The following is a 23,877-nucleotide window of genomic DNA, read 5'->3' as shown; positions in this document are numbered from 1 at the left end:
AATTACTTCATTAAGGAGGGAGTGATTTACAAAGGTACCCAAGCTTGACATGCCTTCCTTTAGGCTTTCCCTTCCTCTTATACCCTAATCATAGTCCTAAATGCATCCATTTTCTTAAAACTCTGCTCTCAGAGGTGGCAGCCAAATTATCTGACAAATTTACGTAAGACTAGTGTATTTTAAAGCTTAATTTGTTACTCCAACTAGTTAATGTTTCTTCACTAAAAGAGCAGATCTTTTAAGACAGTGCCTTTATGCTAAAGAATAATGATAAGGCTGGGCGCAGTGGCTCACGCCTGTAATCCCAGCACTTTGGGAGGCTGAGGCGGGTGGATCACCTGAGGTCAGGAGTTCAAGATCAGCCTGGCCAACATGGTGAAATCCCATCTCTACTAAAAATATGAAATTAGCTGGGTGTGGTGGCGCATGCCTGTAATCTCAGCTACTTGGGAGGCTGAGGCAGGAGAATCACTTGAATCCGGGAAGTAGAGGTTGCAGTGAGCCAAGATTGTGCCATTGCACACCAGCCTGGGCAACAAGAGCAAAACTCCATCTCAAAAAAAAAAGAAAGAATAATGATAATACCAGAAGTACCACCAGTATACTAATCATAGTAATACTAGTAGTACTAGTAGTACTAGTAGTAATTGTAACAATAGCAGCTACAAAGCTGTAGTATGCAAAACAGCATGGTATTTGTATAAAGCCAGACATATAGATCAATGAAACAGAATAGGGAACCAACTAACTTTTGACAAAGGCATCAGGAACATGCATCAGAGAAAAGGTGTCTTCCTCAGTAAATGGTGCTGGGAAAATTGGATAGCCATATGCAGAAAAATGAAATTAGATGCCTATCTTTTATTATATACAAAAATCACCTGAAAATGGATTAAATACTTAAACATAAGAACGAAAACTATAAAACTGCTAGACGAAAACACAGAAGAAACACTTTAGGACACTGGTATAGGCAAATATTTTTTGGCTAAGACTTCAAAAGTATAGACAACAAAAGAAAAACAGACAAATGAGACTATATCAAACTGAAAAGCTTCTGCACAGCAAAAGAAACAATCAACAGAGTAGAGTCAACCTGCAACATGGGAGAAAATACTTGCAAACTGTTCATCAGACAAGGGACTAATATCCACAACATACAAGGAATTCAAACAACTCAACAGCAAAAACCCAAATAATTCCATTAAAAAGTAATCAAATTAGCTGAATAGACATCTCTCAAAAGAGGACATACCTATGGCCAATAGGTATATGAAAAAATGCCCAAAATCACTAATCATCAGAGAAATGCAAATCAAAACCATAATGAAATATAATCCGGCTCCAGTTAGAATGGCTACTATAAAAAAACAAAAACTAACACATACTGGTAAGGATGTGGAGAAAAGGGAACTCTTATACACTGTTGGTGGGAATGTAAATTAGTAAGACATTATAAAAAACACTATGGACTCCCTCAAAAAACTACAAATAGAACTACCATATAACTCAGCAATTCTGCTATATTGGTATATATCCAAAGGAAAGGAAATCAGCATATCAAAGAGATGCCTGTACCCCCACGTTTACTGAAGCACTGTTCACCATAGCCAAGATATAGAATTAACCTGTGTCTATCAATAAATAACCGGATAAAGAAAATGTGGTATATACACACAATGGACTACTATTTAAAATAGTAGAAATTCTGTCATTTGCAGCAACACAGATGGAACTGGAAGGCATGTTAAGTGAAGGTAAGATAGGCACAGAATGACAGATATTGCAAGTTCTCATTAATCTGTGGGAGTTAAAAAAGTTGACCTCATTGAGGCAGTGAGTAGAGTGATATTATCAGAGGCTGGGAAGGATGGTGTGGGGGATAAAGAAAAGTTGGCTAAAAGGTACAAACACACAGTTATATAGAATGAATAAGTTCTAATATTTGATAGTACAGTAGGGTGACTATAGTTAACATCAATGTATTGTATATTTCAAAACAACTAGAATATAGGATTTGAAATGTTCCCAACATGAAGAAATGATAAATGCTCAAGAGGTGATGGATATCCCAAATACCCTGACTTGATCATTACAAATTCTATGCATGTATCAAGATATCACCTGTACTCCATAAATATGTACAAATATTATATATCAATAAAAATTCTGAATTCCATTAAAATATACTAAAAAATCTAGAAAAGTTAATCCCAGGAAAATGTACCACTTGTCCTATAAAACACAGGCTGAACAAAGTACATTAAGAAAACAATTAAGGCTGAGCACGGTGGCTCATGCCTGTAATCTTAGCACTTTGGGAGGCTGAGGCAGCTGATCACGAGGTCAGGAGTTCAAGACCAGCCTGGGCAACATAGTGAAACCCTGTCTCTACTAAAAATACAAAAATTAGCTTGGCATGGTGGCACAAGCCTGTAGTCCCAGCTACTCAGGAGGCTGAGGCAGGAGAATCACTTGAACCTGGGAGGTGGAGGTTGCAGTGAGCAGAGATCGTGCCACTGCATTCCATCCTGGGTGACAGAGCAAGACTTTGTCTCGGGGTAGGGGAGAAAGAAAGCAATTAAAACGCTGTCCTGCAGTGCTGAAATATAAATTCTCATCTGTAAAATTTTTTTATTTTACTTGATTTCTTGCATAAAACCAGTTATTCATAAAAATAACAAAAGTTTGCTTTATTAAAAATAAAGTGGTTGACGGAAATGAATTATAGGTGGAAAGATGACAGAAGACAATAGTGTCATATCACCTTGATAACACATGTGGTCATAAAACAATTTTGGCACTGATAAACAGATATTTGTTTATAAGTACCCACGGATATACCAGATATCAATTTCTATTCTTACCTATTGCTTAGATATTTTGCATAATATTGAATCGGGTTTTGAAGGCCTTATTGAAATTAATTAGGTAGCACAGCATGTTGGTTAAAAATGTGGGCTATAAAATCAAGGTCTGAAATACTGGCTTCAACTCATATACCATTTACCATATACACAAGCAACTTATTTAACTCTGGAATCTTTAATTTCCTTATCTATTTAGTGTAGAAATTAATAGAATTTTACTCACAGGATTTGTTGTTGTGTGTGAGGATTAAGTGGGATGGACCATGTAGAAAAGTATTTAATATACAGTAACGTTCAATAAAAAGTAACCTATTTTATTATCATCATCATTATCAAGAAAATAATGGTAATTGGTAGTATTAGTAGTAATAGTAACAATAATATCAGCTAACATTTACTGAGTGATTATTATGTACCTAGCACTATACTATTTAATCCTTGTAACAATCTATAAGGCAGACCATCTTATTACCACATTTTAAAATTTATTTATTTTATTCTTTACAATTTCTGCCCTTTGTGAACAAGTTATTACCACATTTTACAGATCAGGAAAGTGAGGCATAGAGATACTGAGCACTTGTTCAAGTTCACACAGCTAATAAGTAGAGAAATTGAGATTTTAATATAGGGAGTTTGACTCTAGAAAGGAAAAATGTCACTTCAACAAAGACTTAGTCTTAGAGTCAGAGTCACAGAAAGGAAAGTCAGGATATTTATGAGATTTTGAAGTTTGGTCCAAAGTAGATCTTTCAATATAGGAGCTTCATTAAGATTGGATAAAGATCATGATGTAATCATTTAGGATTGATGGATATAGCAAAGCAAGGGGTTGTGAGAGCTTGTTCACATTTGGTGCCCACGAAAGAGGTTCAGTTTCTAAGGACTTGGTTAAGTCATATAATGGCATGGCAATTTCAGAAAAGTTGGGAACTCATTGCCTGCAATAGCCAGTGAGACCCAGGTATCTTCTTAATTAGGGCCAAGATTTGGTTTTGAGGGATATAAAAGAGGCATTATTTTAAGTTTATTACATTTTATTTTGCCTTGGCCAAGGATTTCTTATGGAAGTACTTTTGGAATCTCAATTTATTTGGGATATTTCCTCAAACCAATAAAAAACTAGCTCATTAGTTGTTTGCAATTTTGTTTCCTTTTTATTCTCAGGCTCCTTTTAAATAAACAATTTTGTTCATATCAAAAATTCCTCAAGGTGCCTATTATAATTCTTCCATAGCAAGACTCTCACTAACAAAACAGAAAGAGAACAAGGAAGGTTCTCATAGGTTGATCAATGACCAGGGTAAAGTTTATCTAAAGGACACCAGTCTTACAAGAAACCTGAAACTTGGTTTTCAGGGCCAGCTTGCAAAATACTTATTGAGGCCTATGTCTATGTTTTTCCTTATGAACGTACCCCTTACAGAGGTATAACAAAAAATGACAAGGACAGACAGAGACAAATAGTAGTGTTATTGGTAATAAGACAGATTTTCACCAAGGATAAATGCATTTTCAAATTTAGTTAGATTATCAAAGGAGTCCTAAAAAGGATTCCTTACTCCTACGACACAAAATAAAGTTGGCAACTAGGGAGTTCAAAGAAAACAAATCAAAGTTCAATCTAATGCGAGACTTATCTCACTGTAACAGTTGGAAACACTCCCCATACCCTAAATTGGAGGTTCAAAGGGGCTCAGAGGAATTTATTTTTTTGAGGTGTGAGCCACTGCGCCTGGCCAATATAATGGTCTTGGGCAAGCAATAATTGTGTTTGCCCAAGGGTTTGGAGCTAAGATAACAGATTTACAAAACAAAAATGGAAAAATTTACACAAAAAAACCCCATGAATTTTTACCTTTGTGAAGGTCTCTATTTTTTTATTGTGAAATAAAGATCAGCCACATGAGCACTCCATGGCCATGTGACCCAACCCCAATAAAAACCCTGAACATTAAGGCTCAGTGAGCTTCCCTGGTTGGCAATACTTGATGCATGCTGTCATACATTGTTGCTGGGAGAAATAAGCAATGTCCATATGGCTCCACTGGGAGAGGGCAACTGGAAGCTTGCACCTGGTTTCTCCTGGACTCTGCCCTATGTATCTTTTTGCCTTTGCTGATGTTAATCTGTATCCTTTCACTGTAATAAAGCATAACCAGGAGCATAACACAAAAATAATGCTGACATCCTGCTAGAAATAGAAATCATTCAATTTGCTAAAACTCCCAGTGGTATGAGTATCAGTAGGCCTATTTCAGTATGATTCCCCTGTACTTCTCTTGATAAAGATCAGGAAGAAGATGGGATGACGTCATTAAGCTATTAAGTTACAGAGAACAATAATAAAACAATTAGCATTTATATAGCACTTTTTTCTTAGGATCCCAAATCGTTTAAGACACGATTTTCAATGTGACATCATTTCAAAGGTACAGATAAGGAAAACCTATTATAGTTCCTTTTTATAAGATAGAAAAATGAATGATACACAGAGTTAAATGACTCCTGAGTTAATGCTATTAGTGATCAAACCAATAAATAAATTGAGCATTCTTTACTCTTGGTTTAAGGTTCTATGTTCTAAAACATGCTGCCTGTGAAGTTATTATATGTCAGGAATTCATATTCACAAAATGAGTATGATGTACCCTCTTGGGAGCCACATATTCTTTTTTTAGAATTAGCCTCTGTTCAGGAATTTTCAATATTATTATTATTATTATTTTCAGTTAGTTTGTTTTCAAATAACTTTTGGCAGTGGAACAATTAAAGAGAGGTTCAGAGTCACAGAAGAGCTCATTCCTACCCTCCTAGGAGTGTATCAAAGTTCTGGTGTCAGCTTGCAAAAACAATTAGATTAAGGGAAATATTTATTAATGTATTGATACTGGTAATATTTTTAGAAGGTAAAAGCCCTAATATTCATATTTGTCACATAAATATTCCCCATTGCCTTTCTTCTTTTTTTTTCACCAAAATATCATTTTTAGCTTTATAAGCTCTAGTTCAGCAGCCCACCAGAAATGGTAAAATACTTACTGGCTCTGAGAATGTTCTCCTTGCTGCTGCACCTGGACTGGACCTGTAGAAAGAGCATAAACTCAGTAATTTAGGGCTTATAGCATGAATAGGCAGATATGCATATTTAATGGGCAAGCTCCTGAGGTCTAGGAGCAAAGGCTTTATATATTAGTATTTTAGATGTCATAACATGTTAGTAAAAATGTTATACTTGTTTCATCTTTTTTCTTTATCTTTTCCTTAAAGAAAGAACTGACTTCCAGAAAAAAATTTGGGGTATAATATTGTAAATTACACAGAGATAAACCAAAGGTGATTTTTTATTCATTTGTATTTAAAATCGGTATATGGAAATTTGTTACTGTATATTTTGTTGTAAATATTGGCCCTTAATAGTAAGGCATTTAGTATATCTCTTGACTAGAATAATAATAAAATTCAAGTAATAAAGTTGTAACTAAGTATTCCATTATAGTAATTTTTTAGTATGTATATAAATTAATGGGAGGAAAATAGAGAAATCCTTATATAACATTTACATTTGATTCTGGTAACCTGTTACTTATTGATCCTTATATAACATTTACATTTGATTCTGATAATGTGTTGCTGATTATCATAATTTATCATAGTTATAATATTGATTATGAAATATGCTTCTGTTGAAAATCAATGAAATTGAACAAATTTATTTACCAGTTCTTAGGTATATATACAATTTATCAATCAGAAACCCTTATGCTTTGACTCAAATGTTTAAGTCAATGTGAAACATTCTTTTAAATGTGATAAAACTGTTACATTCGAGGAGCATGGTACATGTCATTAACATGTTGTTAATTTCAAAAGAAACTGTATTTAAGCTCCAGACCTCTGCTTCCCATTCCACAGCAGCTTGCCACAAATGGATATATACACAACAAATTAATTTCTATAGTTCAACACAATCTACTATTGTAATGAAACAACTTATGAAAGGAATGTTGCAACTTAGGGTGGGTTATGGTTGTCCTTCCCTGAAAAAAACAATTGTTAATGTTTAAAAAAACGGCAATAAAAAAGTCACAAACATACATACAAGAAAAAAAATACACACACACACACACACACACACACACACACACCAAAAAAAAAAGGAAAAATAATTCCAAATGTTAGTTATTCTCTTTTGGCCCAGACTGTTCAACTAGTTTTAAACATACTAAAAGGAAAAAGCTAGTCTGAAGATAATATTCTTATATTCTTTTACTCAGAAGTCTTATTTAAGTACAATTCTGGACCAAATGGGAAATAAATCAATGACTGCTTAAAGAAAATAATACAGGGAAGAAGACACAAGAATGAGGAAAAGAAAAGTAAGAGAGAGAGGTTTGAGGGTGTAAATCTAGACAATGGAAAATAAAGTATGGAATTACAGAAAGGGACAATATGTAAATGCAGAATGTTCTGCTATTTCTCATTAAAAATTCATACCAAGAGGGTAAGAATGACTAATGAACTTGCTGCAAAATAAATAAGCAAGTTGCTACACTATGGAATGAACATAAGTGTAACTATACCACTACAGCCTTAAAGAAAAGAAACACACACTAACAGACAATAGACAAGCTTAATAAAGAGAGAAACTACATTTCAAAAAGTGATTCAAAGAACACAAGAGAAAGCTAGAAGAGTGAGAGAAAAATCTGGGAGAGAGAAGGAAAAGAAAGGGGGAAATGTTAAAAGACAAAAACAGAGTTCAAAGAAGTCAAATGGAAGTCAAGAAAGTCTTCAACAAGATGTAGAAACAGAAGGAGCCCAAACCCATAGCGCAAAGCAATGTTTGCGAATGGAAAGTGGCTCCTTTGATCAGTAATAGTTACTCTTAAGTCGTAGCCTCTATTCCTCCAGAGTTCATCTTTAAGCCCTTCCAATCTAGAGTGGAGCTAGTGTATGGATAGAAACAAGAGATTTACAATGAACAGAGCAGTTCAGATGAGTAGTTCAAATTGTCTCATAAAATGTTCCAACAGATTTATATAATGCCTCTTATATACATTTTCTAATGTATATAATGGAAATGGTGGTGAAGAACTAGTTGGCTTTACCAAAAAAACCCAAACCAAACCAAAACAACAACAAAATACCCTCTCCCGTTCCCTAGGTAACTTAAAAAATTAACAACCAAAATCATTCATAACATGAATTGAATAAAGAAACCCAAGTGTTGCTTTGTGGCACCTCAGTTTAGAACTATATATTTCAAACAGCTTTGGTGGAGAAATTTGGATGATGAAAACAATTCAATTCCCCGAATCTGAGCATTTATCAAGGTTCATAAATTGCCAACAGCAGTATAATCAATGCTTTCCCATTTATATTACATTGGCTATTTGAACCAGATTTGGGGAGAATCACTTTAATATCAATGATTATAAGAATTCCTTTAGTGATCTTGAGTAAGTGTGTGTGTATAAATCAATCAATCAATCAACCTATACACCACTGAAGAAAACAAAAATTTAAAAATGTTGTTTATTATTTATGCATGTAGCAAATAACTTTTTCTCTTGCACCATGAAACTAGTCCTCTTTATAATATGTACTTAATTTTATACAATTTCAAAATGAAAATTTTACTTAACTCACAATGTAATGGCATACACTTGAAATGATACACTTGAGAAACAACTACTGTTCTTATGGACTATAAAGAAGGTAACACAGATCTGTCTCAAGTTTTATGGCTTCTCATTTTTTTCTTTATGTTACCCTGGCTTTACTCAATGGGAAAAAAAGGAAAGTCTGGAAAGCAAAATAAAACAGATTTTGGCCTAACATTAAATTTGTCAGGGATTACAAATAAAAGGTATGGCATCTGATTACCTTCTATTTTATTCTATTGGATCATGTTATTTTACTTCAGTTAACATCTGACTTTACAGTATTGACAAATAATTCCCCTTTCAACTGGAATCAAAACTAAAATAACATGTAGGAACAGCATATTATATTAAAGTCAATGGAGAAAATAAAAAACATGAAGGACTTAATGAAAACATAAGGTATTCATTTACTAATCAAGATTGTTTTGAGACATCAAATAATTCATTTCAACATGTGTTTACATGTGTAATATAATTTTTGCTGAAGATCACATCGTCCATTAGGAAATCTTAAGATGTGAAACAGAAAAACAGAAGGGAGAGCACATAATAAATGTAAGGAACAAAAGTGAAAATGCCTTAAAAAAAGCTGAAGAAATTTTAACAAACAACAACAATCTTTAGATACAGTTAGAGAAATCACTTACCTTATGCTTAGGTCATAACAAGAATAGCACAGTGTTTAAAGTCAGCTCTTCATTATGGGAGGTACAATTGAAAGCCATAGGTTATAATAACATGAATTGCTACACAGAAATGAAGACTTTTTCAGCCCAACATGAAAAGCTAACTCTTATGGGAGAACATTTCAACTTATGTTAAATGCAACATGAAGAACAATTGAGGGTGTAAACATCAAAACACACCCAAACACATGAATCTCACACCAAAAAGAGAGAGATGGCCCAATATCTCAAGACACAGAAGATTTAATCTGTGACCATAATTTGTGACATATAAGGGAAGGCACATTGCTTTAACAGTGAAAGATGCATGCATAATGTATAACCATCCATTTACCTCCCCACCCTCCACCCCACTTGTACACACACAAGCCCATTAAGATACAGGGAAAGAATGTAGTGCCAAGCTGTTATGAAGAAAGCAGGACACACGAAAGCATAGCAGTGGTCATGTGATTTGAGAGGTGTTCTTCCCTTAAACCATCCCATCACCATGCTTATTTTAAAGAAGCCAGGAAAAGATTCCCTTTCAATGCTGCAGTAGCTACGAGCCCCCAGCTTGAAGCTAGTGTGTGGAATTTTGATCACCGTTCCCTGCGATGTCAGGGGCTCTCCAGTGGAAGCCAGATGTACTGTAACACCAGTTAGTGGGGGTACAAATGTGTGAATAACATCCTTTCCCTTCTGTATTTCACAGAAGTGAGGGAGGAGAGAAACAAAGAAAATAAAACCCGTGTTAAGAATAGGTTCGTAACAATATAAGAATGTGTAAGTATTAAAATGGAAATTACATTTGATTGCAGGTTAACACAAATCCGGTTTCAAAAAATTGCCTATTTTGCTGCTCACCAGGCTAATTTGTATTCCTCTTCTTGTAAATGGTATACAGTACGGCTCATATTGAAAAATTCTGAGCACTTGGTCAGATGGGGTCAAAGTCAAGAACAAAATAAGTCATCTTCTTTGAAGGACATTAGGAAAACTATCTTTCCATTTTAAACATGACTTTACTGGCCACTAATCACATTTTAAATTAGAAATTAAGTTTCTGTTTAGCTGCTTACTTATATAATCTGAGAAGTCCTCTGTTTTGGAAAGACACAATTTAAATTTTAATCTTTTTACGTTGTTAAAAAAGCAAACAACAAAAAAGCTATTTAGAAACTGTTTCCTAAGTACTCTTCTCTGTTATCAATACAAGGTATTTAAAATGGGCTATTCCTGTCAATAATAGGCTTATTTCAGCTCTTCAGAAAAAAATTCAGCTTTGCTTTCATATTATTGGTGACAGTAGTTAACTTTATCCATTTGATTCTTTTTGTGTGAGATGAACTTTGATTCATGTGTACATCCCAATTTAGTTAGCAATGTCTAAACTGTTCAATGATCATGTACTCATTTTCTCTTCCTGTTTTTACTCTTAGCAGGCCAGAGTATCTTGACTTTCCCTTTAATGTGGCTTTGGTATTTTACGCTCTGGGCCCTCCCATAATCTCAGTTTCCTCACAGAAAAAAATAAAGATTGTGGCTCAAAGGAGATAATGCATTCATCAGTGATTTTAAGCTATAAAAATGAAAATAAATGTCAGTAGTTGTTATGATCAGTGGTGCCACTGACAGCTGTAAAATAACTCTGTGATTACACACCCTCCTCATTATAATGTAGGCAAGCTCTTGTTTCTAACCCAAAGAGAGGTGGAAAATTCTATCTACAGTTATATGTTTCTCAGTAGGGATAGGCCATAACATTTTGGAAATGTCATAGCCATATGGCCATATGCACGGTAGGCATGCAAGCCATATAATCTAAGGCATGGAGCAAAGTCTCAACCAGCTCCTCTAGAAACTGCCTTGTATTCTTGAGCTTTTAGACCTTAGACAAGCTGTTGCCTTTCTCTGGAATACACTGTTGCTTATTTTCTGATGCAAATACTACTTGTCCTTTAAGGTCCAGCTTAGATTACACCAGCCATTAAAAAAAAATTCCCAAGTTCCTCAATCAGAAATAATTTCTTCTTTCTCTAAACTCTTTTAGCAGTGTTGAGATATAATTTATCTACCATAAAACTCATTCATTTTAAGTATAAAATATTAAAAGTTTGACGACTTTTAATAAAGTTATATGGCTGTGCAACCAACACTACAACCTAGGTTTAGATTTGCCTAGATTCTTACGGCATCTTATTTGAAATTCTAATATAGGACTTACAGAAGTTTATAATATAGAATATGAGTTAATAGTTACTCATATTCCAATTACTGATATGAGTCCCCAAGTAGACTGTAGGTTCTTAGAGGAAAAGGATCATGACTTTATCCTCTTTTTATTTCCCACTACATTAAATACACTGCTTTGTACAGAGGAAACATTTGCTAAATCTGAATGTTTATTTTGTAGTAATTATTTTTCTTTTCAATCTCAGCAGACTAAAATTTATTTTTAATAGTATAAGTATGATCATAGCCATTCCTGTACCTGTTTTATCAGCTTACAAAGAAGTTTTACTTATTTGGGTCTGATAGTATTGACAGATAATATGAGAAGTATGTAGATTATAGCTAAGAGATATCTGGGTATCCTACAGAATGATCTCAAGAATTTAGAAATTAATATTACTTAAGATTAATCAAATAGTGACATTTGGAGTCCAATAAAAGTTTTCTATACCAAGAGTTTCAGGTTAGGTTAAGAAGATTCCTTATTTTCTAAGAGAGCAGGATGTTTTATATCTTACATGGTCTGGTCATTGTAATGACAGAGATGATAGAAATTTTTGATGCATCATGGCTTATTTTGACTTTAGTTTTTCTACCTTATTAAACTTATTTAAGAGTAATCAGTCTCTGAAAGAATGAACTTCTTTGAGTACCATCTACTCATAAGATTAAGAGGAAGGAGAAAAAGGGACCCGTTTACTCAGATTACTTGCCTCTTTAGCCTACCCAGAAACAGAAGCAAAAGTTTGATTTAAATAACATTAAGCCAATAACTCTACAATCTTAGACTCTTACATTCTATTGCTTTCTCTTCTTACTTCTTAAACACAAATGGATAATTGTTCTAGAAAAGTTTTTTCCCATGGTTCCATTCATGCATCACTTTTTGGAATAAATTAGGATGCAAGTATTTGGCTTATTTGAGTTTAATAATAGCTGTTATGTGTTTAATTAGATTTATGATATCACAGCACATATTCAACTGAAGAACTCAAAGAGTTTTGGCTTTTTATGACATGAAAAGCAGCATGATAAAGAGGATGTCCTTTGGAGTCCCATGGTATGATTTCCAATACTGGATTTTCCTCTTCCTAGCTGTGTAACCTTGGATGTGACATTTAACACTTAGAGCTTTAATTTCCTCATCCATAATATGGGGAAAATTAAGTAGGGTAATGTATGTGAAAGTGAAAACTATTGTAAGTAAAAATAAAATAGAAATTGAAGTTGTTATTATTATCTTTATGAATATTTTAAGTCACATATATTTTATATAGGTAGAACCTGAGGCACAATAAGAATAAAGAATTTGCTACAAATCATGCTAGGAATCAGTGACAAATAATAGATGAATTGCCAACTTCTAGACTAAAGCTACAGAAAAAGTCTGAGTAAAGGTCTGAGATTAGCTCTGCTAGGATTAATCTAATTCTGTGTTGTATGATTTTAGTAAAGTTATCTCCTCTCTATGGGTCTTGGTTTTCTTATTTGCAAAATATGGACGTTTCTAGGGGTTTTAACTCAGGTCAATGGGTCCCTTGAGAGAATCTTGTGGGTAAAAGACAGGTCCATTCACTGGGACAGAGAAATGAAATTACAATCTTTATATTTAAAAATCTAGTTAATATTTATTATCTTCTTTCATTATGAGCTCAGGCAACAAATCACAGTAATATTAACAGAACCTCTTACTTCAATGGTTATAAATATCTTTTTATGTTTATAATGATTTCAAATTATAGTAGTTATTAGATCTGCTCCTAGTTTGTTATTTAATGCATTTAAAAATAGGCATTTATTATTATATTGCAGTTTGTTTTAAAAGTTATTTTGATCATGATTTGAATTGGTTTTCTAATGTTATATATTTTATTTTATACACTTAAAAATATTTTTATGAAAAAAATATCTGTAGGCTTTGACCAAGTACCACATGGGTCCATGGCAGAAAAAAGGTTAAAAGTCTCTGAGCCAGATAATTTCCAAGCCTCCTTTTATCTGCAGAATATTATAGCTATATGAAACCTTTCCCACCTCTATTTGCTGTCTTTTATCAAATCAGATATAAAAGGTGTCCTTTTTTTTAAGAAAATTATATAAAATTGGTCACTGAATTAAACAAGTGCCCATTTAATAGACCCAAACAAGAAACAAAAAAGGAACACTGTTGCTTAAAAAAGTTATTAAATCCTCAGGGTTAAAAAAAATTCTGCTTCAGTTGCGCTTTTCCCATTGGTTCAGATGGACTAATCATTTAACAGTAATCACATTTAAAAACCTCTAATCAAAGGTGAAGTTCCATACACACACACATACACACATAAAAACAGACACACGTGTGTATGTATCCATAACCATTTATTCTTTGAATTTTCAGTCATTTATTGCTCACTGATAGAGAGTAGCAATGTTATCTTTTATTTGTATTTTTTTTCCCCGAAATGGAGTCTTGCTCTGTCACCAGGCTCGAGTGGAGTGGCATGATCTTGGCTCACTGCAACCTCCACTTCTCAGGTTCAAGCAACTCTCCTGCCTCAGCCTCCCGAGTAGCTGGGACTACAGGTGTGCGCCACCACACCTAGCTAATTTTTGTATTTTTAGTAGAGATGGGGTATCACCGTGTTACCCAGGCTGGTCTCGAACTCCTGACCTCATGATCTGCCTGCCTTGGCCTCCCAAAGTGCTGGGATTACAGGTGTGAGCCACAGCGCCTGGGCTGCTATTTTTTTTTAATCTATGTACAACATAAGAGAATGCCGGCAAATAGACAATATTTATAAGCAAAACAATTTTATAAATCTTTTCCAGGTGACCATTCTTAAATGTTTTCCCACTGTTATATAAATTTTCATTGTTAAATTCCACCGAGCTTTCCTAAGTTCTAGGTTAATGTGAAAAATACTTCCTTTTCAGTATTGACCCATTCTTAAAGAAGTTGGAAGTGTGTCAGGTTATATAGCTGGTGAAGTTAATTATAATTACCACTGAAAATCAAAGCTTGTTTATGCTTCTTTATAGGTAACTTGGTGAGTTCCTTACTTGTTCTTAAAGAAAATACTATAATATGTAGAACACACTTTCTATTCTTTAGAACTGGTTATCACCATGACTCAAGGAAATATGAATTTAAGCATCAATGTTAAATGTTCTTAATGTATTTCCTATATAAAGCTTTAATTCCAAGTTGAACCATGTTCAGTGACCTCTGGAAACTTTGCAAATCCCAGGCTGGTCTCCTCTTGGTACCAACAATCGTTTTGGTTTGGTGCTTGTTCTGAAAATTTTAATGTTGATCATAAATATGAAGAAAAATTACTACCCAAATTATATAATGTATTATAAAGCTAAATGAAGTATTTTTGGCTAAGAGGAATTTCAGATTATTCATTATTTCCCAATCTTAAGATGAATAACTGATTATTTTACAGAGTAATTACTCTTCATTCTAAAGGTTAGAAGGTAGGAATTATTACTGGTTTTAGGTCATACAGTAAAGTAGTAATAGAATTTGGTTCTCTTGACTTCCAAACTTAATTATCTGTACACTATCAATCACTCCACCTTTCTAACCTAACAATGACAATCATTGCATTCCTAATCACAACTTGAATTTTCATTGCTTCTTTGCTCTTGACTGTTTCTCTTAGCGATGAGAACCACTGAGAACAGGGATTTGAATGTAGGGGTGACGGAGAATGGTATAACAAAAGAACTTTGGGGAGTAGTATTCTGGAAACAAACTGTCTAGATTTGAATTTTGGCTCTACCATTATTAGCTGTATAACACTGTATAAGTCATAACTTCACGTATAAGTGAAGATAATAATAACATCTATCTCATGAGATATTTGTAAAGAAAATAAGAATATATGTAAAGTGCTTGCTTAGAGATACATGTAAAGTGCTTGCTTAGAGAGTAGCTCAGAGTTAACAATATATATTGTTAGCTATTACTATATTGTTGTTCCTAATATTATCCTTTTGTTTGGATGATATTCTAGGCCTGTATTAAGAAATGTTGATTTTTTTTGTTTTGCGTGTGTGTGGTTTTCACAGTTCTCAAAAGTAAGATCAAGTAAGATTAATTTAGGTGAGTATGTGAACAGGAAGTTTTCAGAAAATATTGATTAATTCTAAAAAATAGAGGCCAAGGAATAGATACAGTCAATAATATAAAAACTTGAATTATTGAGTATTTGTAATTATTATGCATTTTGTGACACTTCTGGAAGAAAGTCACATTTGTTTTCATTAAGCATGAAGTTTGAAATACTGAGTTTTTAATTAGATTTAATATTCTTAGTTTTCATTCTTAAATGTCATGTCTTATCACCTATTTGATCATTAAAAAAACCCTAATGCTTTACTCATTTCAGTGTGGCTGTATTGTTTTCCTTTCTAAATCATATTTTAGTATTGATTGAAAAAGTTGTGACTTTATTTTTCTAAATGCTTAACTAGCATTCATAAGGCACATGAAAGATGTACAAATATATGTCTATACTGCATTAGTAAAGTAGCAAGAGCTTAGAAAGTGTGTAGAAAAGTTTCTTCGAGAAATATATAAGAACTAGGCATTCTGATGCCTAGTATTACAGCTATGTATGGCGTACATTATGTTGTTAATCAAGCCTCTCATGATCTAACCAAGTAATAGTTAACAAGTATAGTTTAATAATATAATATATAACTCATTTTCAGGATGAGCAATATAGGTCAGATTATTTCAGATGTATGTAAGTTTTTTTCTTAACATAAGCCCTATACCTGTAGGTCCAGAGACATGCACTAATTAGATCGGTTAAAGCTAGAGACTTGTGTATGTAGTGAATCCTCTTTTCAGCAGGAAAAACACAGGAAGTTAGGCTAGCTAAATAACCTTGACTAAATTATTTCAAGTATTAGTTTCCACATCCACAAAAATCAAGATAATACTATTCATTTATTGAACAAATATGTGGAAAAAAGAAATTAACAATAATAATAATAATAAAAAAGAGTATGTGTTGAGCTAAGCTCAGTTGCCCAGAGCCAACGCCAGGCTCTTATCTAGGTGCTGGAGGTAAAACATGAACAAAATTGATAAAGACCTTGCTGTCTTGGAATTTACATTCTAATAGTAGTAGACAGATGATAAGCACCTAAACTAATAAGTACATAAATAAGATAGTTTCAGAAAGTGGTTAGTGCTATAAAGAAAATAAAATACAGTAATGGAATAAAAAAAATAGTGATAAGGTATAGCTATTTTAGACAGAGTAAGCAAGGAAGACTTCTCTGAATAAGTATAATTTTAATTAAGATTTGAGACAGCCAGATGAAGATCATGGGGAAGAACTTTCCAGACTGAGGAAACAGCTAAAGGTGTGCAAAGGCTCAAATGTTTTGTTGAGTTTCCACCTCATAGGATTATTGTGAGACTAAAATAAGCTAATGCATGTAGAGCATTTGTTACCATATCCAACATTGTATAAAGGACAAATACATGTTTTTCTGGTAATGATGAAAGTGACAATAATAATGGCTATAATGATTATGATACAAACTACCGAAATCCAGACTGAAATTACTCTCCCCAATCCCTCCTAGCCTGGAAATATTTGTAACCTCTTCCACATCAAAGAAGACTGTTGTAATTGGTCAGAAAGGCCAATGATTGGTAATAAAAAGACACACGGGTGTTCAGACTTAGGGTTCCAGCAAAGTGGGATACAAAAGTACCTTTTGGGAAAAAATCTGCTATTTCATAAAAGTCAATGAAGGCATCTCTTAAAAGACAGAATACAATTTTTGTTGTTTATTGAAGTTTTACCATAAATAAATTTCTGCATTAAAGCTATGATATCATAATGCTATTGATCCATGATAGCTACTACACTTGTTAGTATTCTCCTGACTGTTAAATCTATCCCTATAAGTGTTGAGGCATTCTCAAAATTTATGGAAAGATGCATCACATGGAATAACCATCAAACCAGAGAAAACTTAATTATAAAGATTTTCTCTTTTTAGCAATCATTAACCTCCATGTCCAAAGTATATGAAGTTTCATTTGGGACAGAACAATGTTATTAATAATGCCAGGAGGTGCGTTGGTTCAGTGTTAGTGATTTTTGTTTCATTTGCATTCCAGTTTGGTTCCTTTTGATTTCCTATATATTTCTAGTATAGAGGTACGACACGGTGGTTTGGTTAGGATTAGCCAGAGTAGTTTTGAGACATCTTGCATGCTTCTGACAAGTTTATTTTATTGTAATCTGAGCACAACAAACAGAAGTGATTATATATATATATATATATATATATATATATATATAATCTGTGTATTTATACACACAACACACACATATTTAGTGGGTCTGTGTATTCTATCTTCGTAGCACACACTGAAAATCATTAAAGTTATACTATAAACCAGTAGGTTACTTGAAAATAAATATAAGCAGAAAGACAGAAATGGGAGTAAAAAGGATCCTGGGAAATATAGCATTATTCAAATGCCGGGTCAACATATGCCCCATATGTGGAAAGAACACAATCCTAATTTTCCTTCTTTTTTTTTTTTTTTTTTTTTTGAGGCAAGGTCTCACTCTACTGTCCAGGCTACAGTGCAGTAGTACCATCATAGCTCATTGCAGCCTTAACCTCCTGGGCTCAAGTGATCCTCCCACCTCAGCCTCCTGAGTAGCTTGGGACCATAGGCATGTGACATCCCCACCGAGATAATTTTTTTTTTTTTGTAGAGGTGGGGTCTCCCTATGTGGTCCAGGCTGGTCACAAACTCTTGGACTCAAGTGATTCTCCTGCCTTGGCCTACCAAAGTGTTGGGATTACACGCATAAGCCACTGTGCCAGGCCTTTAATATTCTATTTTGTTCTTATATGAGAATTCTATGCAAAGGAAATTTGAGCTTTGTCACAATTGTTCAGTTTCCTAAAAATATATCAAAAGATCTGAATAAATCATAGTAAAACATTAACATTTGCTAAATCTAAATGGTTACCAAATGGGTGTTTGTTATATTATCTGTTGTTTACTATATATAACATTTGAAACATTTCATTAAATAATGGGAACTATAAAAAAAAGAAACTAATTTTCCAAAGGACATTTACATTAGGCTTTCAATACCCCAAAACACTTTAGCTTGGATTTCTCAAATTTAGAATTTGATATCATCTAAATACCCGTTTACACTATCCTAAAAACAAACAATGCCAATGTTTTCAACCCATATATTTTTTTCATTATTTTTTTTCTTCACTAAGTATTTATTGAACTGAGAATGCTATTAAATTCTAACCACTGTCCTAGACAGTTGCACCATTGACCAATTTGCTTCCTTCCTGTGGTTGCTTCAGGTGGCTTTGCTGTGTCTTGCATCGCTCAGTTATCATATGGGCAATATAATTGTATCAAACTCTGCAGAAACTCATCCATCAGAGCTTTCCAACTCTTACATCCCACATGTTTTAAAAAATTCCTACTTGGAAAAATTTTTAAAAATTTTCCATGTAGGAAATTTTTAATTGGTAATTCTTTGTTTTACATATGTTTCTTTGTTCTTTTTTTTTCTTTCTTCCTTTTTTTTTTTTTCTGAGACAGAGACTCGCTCTGTTGCCCAGGCCAGAGTGCAGTGGCATGATCTCAGCTCACTGCAAGCTCTGCCTCCCAGGTTCACGCCATTCTTCTGCCTCAACCTCCCGAGTAACTGGGACTGCAGGTGCCCGCCACCACACCTGGCTAATTTTTTGTATTTTTTTACTACAGACAGGGTTTCACCGTGTTGGCCAGGATGGTCTCGATATCCTGACCTCGTGATCCGCCCTCCTCAGCCTCCCAGAGTGCTGGGATTACAGGCGTGAGCCACCGTGCCCGGCCTATTCTTGATTTACTCTATATTATCTGTAGAACTCCCTACTTTCTCTTCTCTTTTCTTCAGTTCACCATCCTTATTATTTCTTTCTGATAAAAGTTACTAGCAGTTAACATGCTCAAGGGTAATTTTAATTTTCTCTTTGCTTATCTATATTCTTTACTGAACGTATGAAAAACAATACAAAAGTTATCTAAAAGAAAAACACGGCTGGGCGTGGTGGCTCACGTCTGTAATCCCAGCACTTTGGGAGGCAAATCACCTGAGGTCAGGAGTTCGAGACCAGGCTGGCCAACATGGTGAAACCCCATCTCTACTAAAAATACAAAAATTAGCCAGGTGCAGTGGTGTGCGCCTATAATCTCAGCTACTCGGCAGGCCGAGGCAGGAGAATCGCTTGAACCTGGGAGGTGGAGGTTGCAGTGAGCTGAGATTGCACCACTGCACACCAACCTGGGTGTCTAAAAAAACAAAAACAGACACGAAACAAACAAAAAACCCCAGAAACTCTCATTGAAAATGCCATTTGATTAAAAAATTATAAAATTCAAACCTTTTAGTATAATATAGACAGACCATTTTACTATCTGTTCAAATCAGTTTTACTCAATTTGTATAGATTCCCTGCGAATCACTGTTTCTCAGTCCTTCCCCTGCATACACATCTACATTAAGACATTTGGGATCAGTTTACAGTCTACCATAGAACAGCTGTGAAGCTAACTAGATTCACAAGTCTGCAACCCTAGACCCATTAACGTTATGTTTTAACTCAAGCTGAAAAAGGCATATTCTATTTATAAACAGTCTTTTGACAGGGTCATTATATGATGCATAAAATTTTTACAGTTAGAAATATTGTATCTAATTTATTTATGTTAGTTTCATCCAGATTATCTCTCCTATATTCCTGTGAGCTACTTGCCTAGAATTTAGGCTCAGTGTACCAGAACATAAAAGCAGCTATGCCAAGCTCATTTTGTTCCTTTGAAGCACACTGAAACACAAAAATTAATAACAATTATTAAGGTTCATACTCTTTCTCAGTGGCTGAAATGGGTTATTATTCATTGAAAAAGGAAAGGAAAAGAAATAACTAGAAATAAAGAGACAGGTGATTTCTAATGAAAAAAACAAACACACAAGGAAAGGGAAAAGAAGCACAAGAAAAAATAAAGTGTAGGAAACTGCAGTGAGAAAGTGGGTTAATGTCAATGAGGTAATAAGTAATGGAACAGGGATTCTTAGATTATTCTTCTTTTTGCATTTTTTTCTCTTCACATTTTTTACTTCAACCTTCAAAACATAAAGCAGACTGTAAAAGCACAAATATAACCCCTGATCTGGAACCGTCTTTTAAGTCAATAGGCAGTAATCAAAAGGTATAGCTTATAAAATTTAAAAAGGGCTGGGTACAGTAGCTAACACCTGTAATCACAGCACTTTGGGAGGCTGAGGTGAGAGGATTGCTTGAACCCAGAAGTTCAAGACCAGCCTGGGCAACATGGCAAAAACCCTGTCTCTACTAAAAACACAAAAAATTAGCTGGGCATGGGGGCATGCACTTGTAGTCCCAGCTATCTGGGAAGCTAAGGTGGGAGGATCGCTTGAGCCCAGAAGGCGGAGGTTGCAGTGAGCCAAGACTGTGCCACTGCACTCCAGGCTGGGTGACAGAGAGAAACCCTGTCTTAAATAAATAAATAAATAAATAAATAAATAAATTTTAAAAAAAGATGTGTGTAAGAGAAAAGACAGGTATTTTGACCCACATCATGACTAATCTTTTTTTTTTTTTTCTTTTTTTGAGACGGTGTCTCACTCTGTCGCCTGCTGGAGTGCAGTGGAGTGATCTCGGCTCACTGCAACCTCCACCTCCCGGGTTCAAGCAATTCTCTTGCCTCAGCCTCCTGAGTAGCTGGGATTACAGGCATGCACCACCACACCCAACTAATTTTTTTGTGTATTTTTAGTAGAGATGGGGTTTCATCATGTTGGTCAGGCTGGTCTCGAACTCCTGACCTCGTGATCCGCCCGCCTTGGCCTCCCAAAGTGCTGGGATTACAGGCATGAGCCACCACGCCTGGTCGACTAATCTGAAGAGCAGTTGCAAATATTTCCTCCTTGCAGGTGGGATGTTTAAAAGGAAGCCAAAGTGATTTCAGACACAGCTTTTAAAGCAAATGACATAGTATGATTCCCTCTAGCACATACACAGTATGACTGCCTTTACTACCTCATCTTTGTTCTATAAACTGCTGCTTATGTTCTGCAACTACTTACAATGGGAAAGTTAGAACAAGTGACCTACCCTTTAAATGCTGAAGTAAAAAAGGAACGAAAAACGAGTCTAGTTTCCTTCCTCCCTTTTTTATTTTCTCCATCCCTCCCTTCTCTCTCTTCCATCACCCCTCCCTCTTTTTCATTCATCATTAATTTGCAGCTACCAGGACATATGGCTCTATAAAGCAAAGGCCAGGTAGATAACTCTAGCTGGGGAACATTTCAGATCAGAAAGAGTTCAGTTATGTCTGAAAGTTAGATAATTGCAAGTGAAAGCACAGTGACATAGGTTAACTGAAGGAGTGGTACTTACATGCACAAGAGCACTTTAGAAGTGCTACTGTCATTGACCTGTAATAGTAAGAATGGCTACAGAGACCTTTGCCATATGGTAGCAGTTGAAGTTGAATGAATAACCCCAGATTATTTTGACTTTCCCTTTGAACTCTTGAACTGTGCTACATGGCTCTAAAACTAATAAATTGGTGAAGTTATAGATAAACTTGATATGTGGAAAGGGAAATGAACTAAAGGAGGTCATTTAGATGATCCAGAGCTGCTGGTCACACAATATTTTTTGTTTGTTTATATTTCATCAGCCCACATATCAAAGGATGGAGGAACTGACAGTTGTGTGGTTCAATTACTGTATTTACATTAATAAATTAAGCAAAATTCAGTAACTCATAGCCCAGAAACATGACTTAGAAAAATAAATGCCAAATTTTGGGACCATTCATTTGCTTCCTATATTTTCAAGGTGAAACTGTAATGTAAAAGGAAAGAAAAAAGATTTCTTTCCACTTGGAAAAATAACATCTGGTTTATTTTCTACCAAGTAAAAATTGTATACATTAAAATAAGATGAATGCTTAATGGAACTAATGAAGGATGCTGATTGTTTAAACATCAAACCAGTGTTCCTAATAAATTTTAAAATATTGGAGGCAATTATAAAGTTTATTAAAAACAGTTTGGAATTGTCATGGATATGAGGGAATTAAGTCATTTTTGATATGTTTTATGCTGGATGATGAGGCTGTGAAATTGTATAATAAGACAATTAAAATCAGTCCTAATTTGACCCAAAGTATTTCAGACTCTGAGCTAAATGTTTGAAACAGCACACAAATGAAGATGGACTCAACATTTCCTCATATAATCTCTTTCAGGTCTCACTGGCATCCTTTTTTTCTCTTTCCTACTCCTCCACCCAAGTGCATTCTCTGAAGGGACTCCTAACCTCCACAACTGATGATTACTAGTGATTAATTTAGCAGCATCTGACTGAAGACCATTTTTACCTCAGTTCACACTTTCATTTCTAGGGATTTCCCTTCTTTGTCAAGCATTACACAGAAGTTCACCATTAATCTACAGCTTCAGTATAAAATCCAAAGGGGCTAGATTGCTATGGAATTTTTCCTTCAGTGCAGACGCACAACAGCAGCCTTTTTAGAGCCATGCATTAGTTCATGCCATGATTCTCAACAAGAACATTTAAGCATGGTAGCCCAAACAGAATTAGATTTAATTGCTGAGTGTTGGTATAGCAGCAAGTTGCCAAAGAGAAAAAATAGCAGCAAGCTGGGTTTTCATGACTCCAGGCAATACTGGGTGCAGAATGGTATGAACAAAATTTCAAAAATAGACCCTTTTTTTTTTGTATCCTGAGGCAGACAGAAATAGGACAAGGAAAATTGCTAATATAATTGAAAACTATGGCTATAAAAAGACCACATGAATCTGAATTCCATTCAGGGTTTCATGAAACATTAATCCAAAAATATGTTTAAGGTCTTTCTGAATTCACCTTTGTTCTACAAGCTGCTGCTTATGCTCTGCAAAGATGTAAAATGGGAAAGTTAGAACAAGTAACCTATTATTTAAATACTGATGTCAAAAAAGAAATGAAAAACTATGGTAATTGCCTCCCTTCCTTTTTTTATTTTCTCCTTCCTTCCCTTCTCTTTTTTCCATTGCCCCTTTTTTATTCTTTTTTCCTCTTAAAATACAAAACACTTGAGTACCAATATACCTACTTTTTCTCCCTTGTCAGTTCCAAGGGAGAAATATAATATATATAATATATATATTATTAGTCTTTCTAGGTAAAATCCACATCCAACTGTTTCATTGTAAAATAAAATTATTTTATATGATAACCCTTACTGTGTTTCATAATTATTTGCTTTCTCTACTAATAAAAGTCACATGGAAATTAAGTCAAATTCACTTTAAAAGGTAGATTCGAAAGTGATGCAAAAACACATATTCAAAG

At 34.4% G+C, this 23,877-nt stretch overlaps 1 protein-coding gene across 15 annotated transcripts in view; it reads right to left on the bottom strand.

Moving 5' to 3' along the window:
- The window catches only part of GPHN (gephyrin), a 674,811-nt gene that overhangs the window by 159,353 nt on the left and 491,581 nt on the right, over positions 1-23,877 (bottom strand). For 13 of the 15 annotated variants that reach the window (XM_055362127.2, XM_055362134.2, XM_055362131.2 and 10 more), the window contains one exon: positions 5,913-5,955. In XM_055362127.2, the coding sequence (XP_055218102.1) occupies positions 5,913-5,955 (43 nt within the window). Of the gene's footprint in view, positions 1-5,912; positions 5,956-7,756; positions 7,820-23,877 lie in introns of all 15 variants that reach the window. The other 2 variants (XM_055362132.2, XM_055362136.2) reach the window with 1 other exon arrangement.

This window comes from Gorilla gorilla, chromosome 15 (genome assembly GCF_029281585.2).
Source record: "Gorilla gorilla gorilla isolate KB3781 chromosome 15, NHGRI_mGorGor1-v2.1_pri, whole genome shotgun sequence".
NCBI lineage: Eukaryota > Metazoa > Chordata > Mammalia > Primates > Hominidae > Gorilla > Gorilla gorilla.
This window is presented reverse-complemented; position numbering and strand designations above follow the sequence as displayed.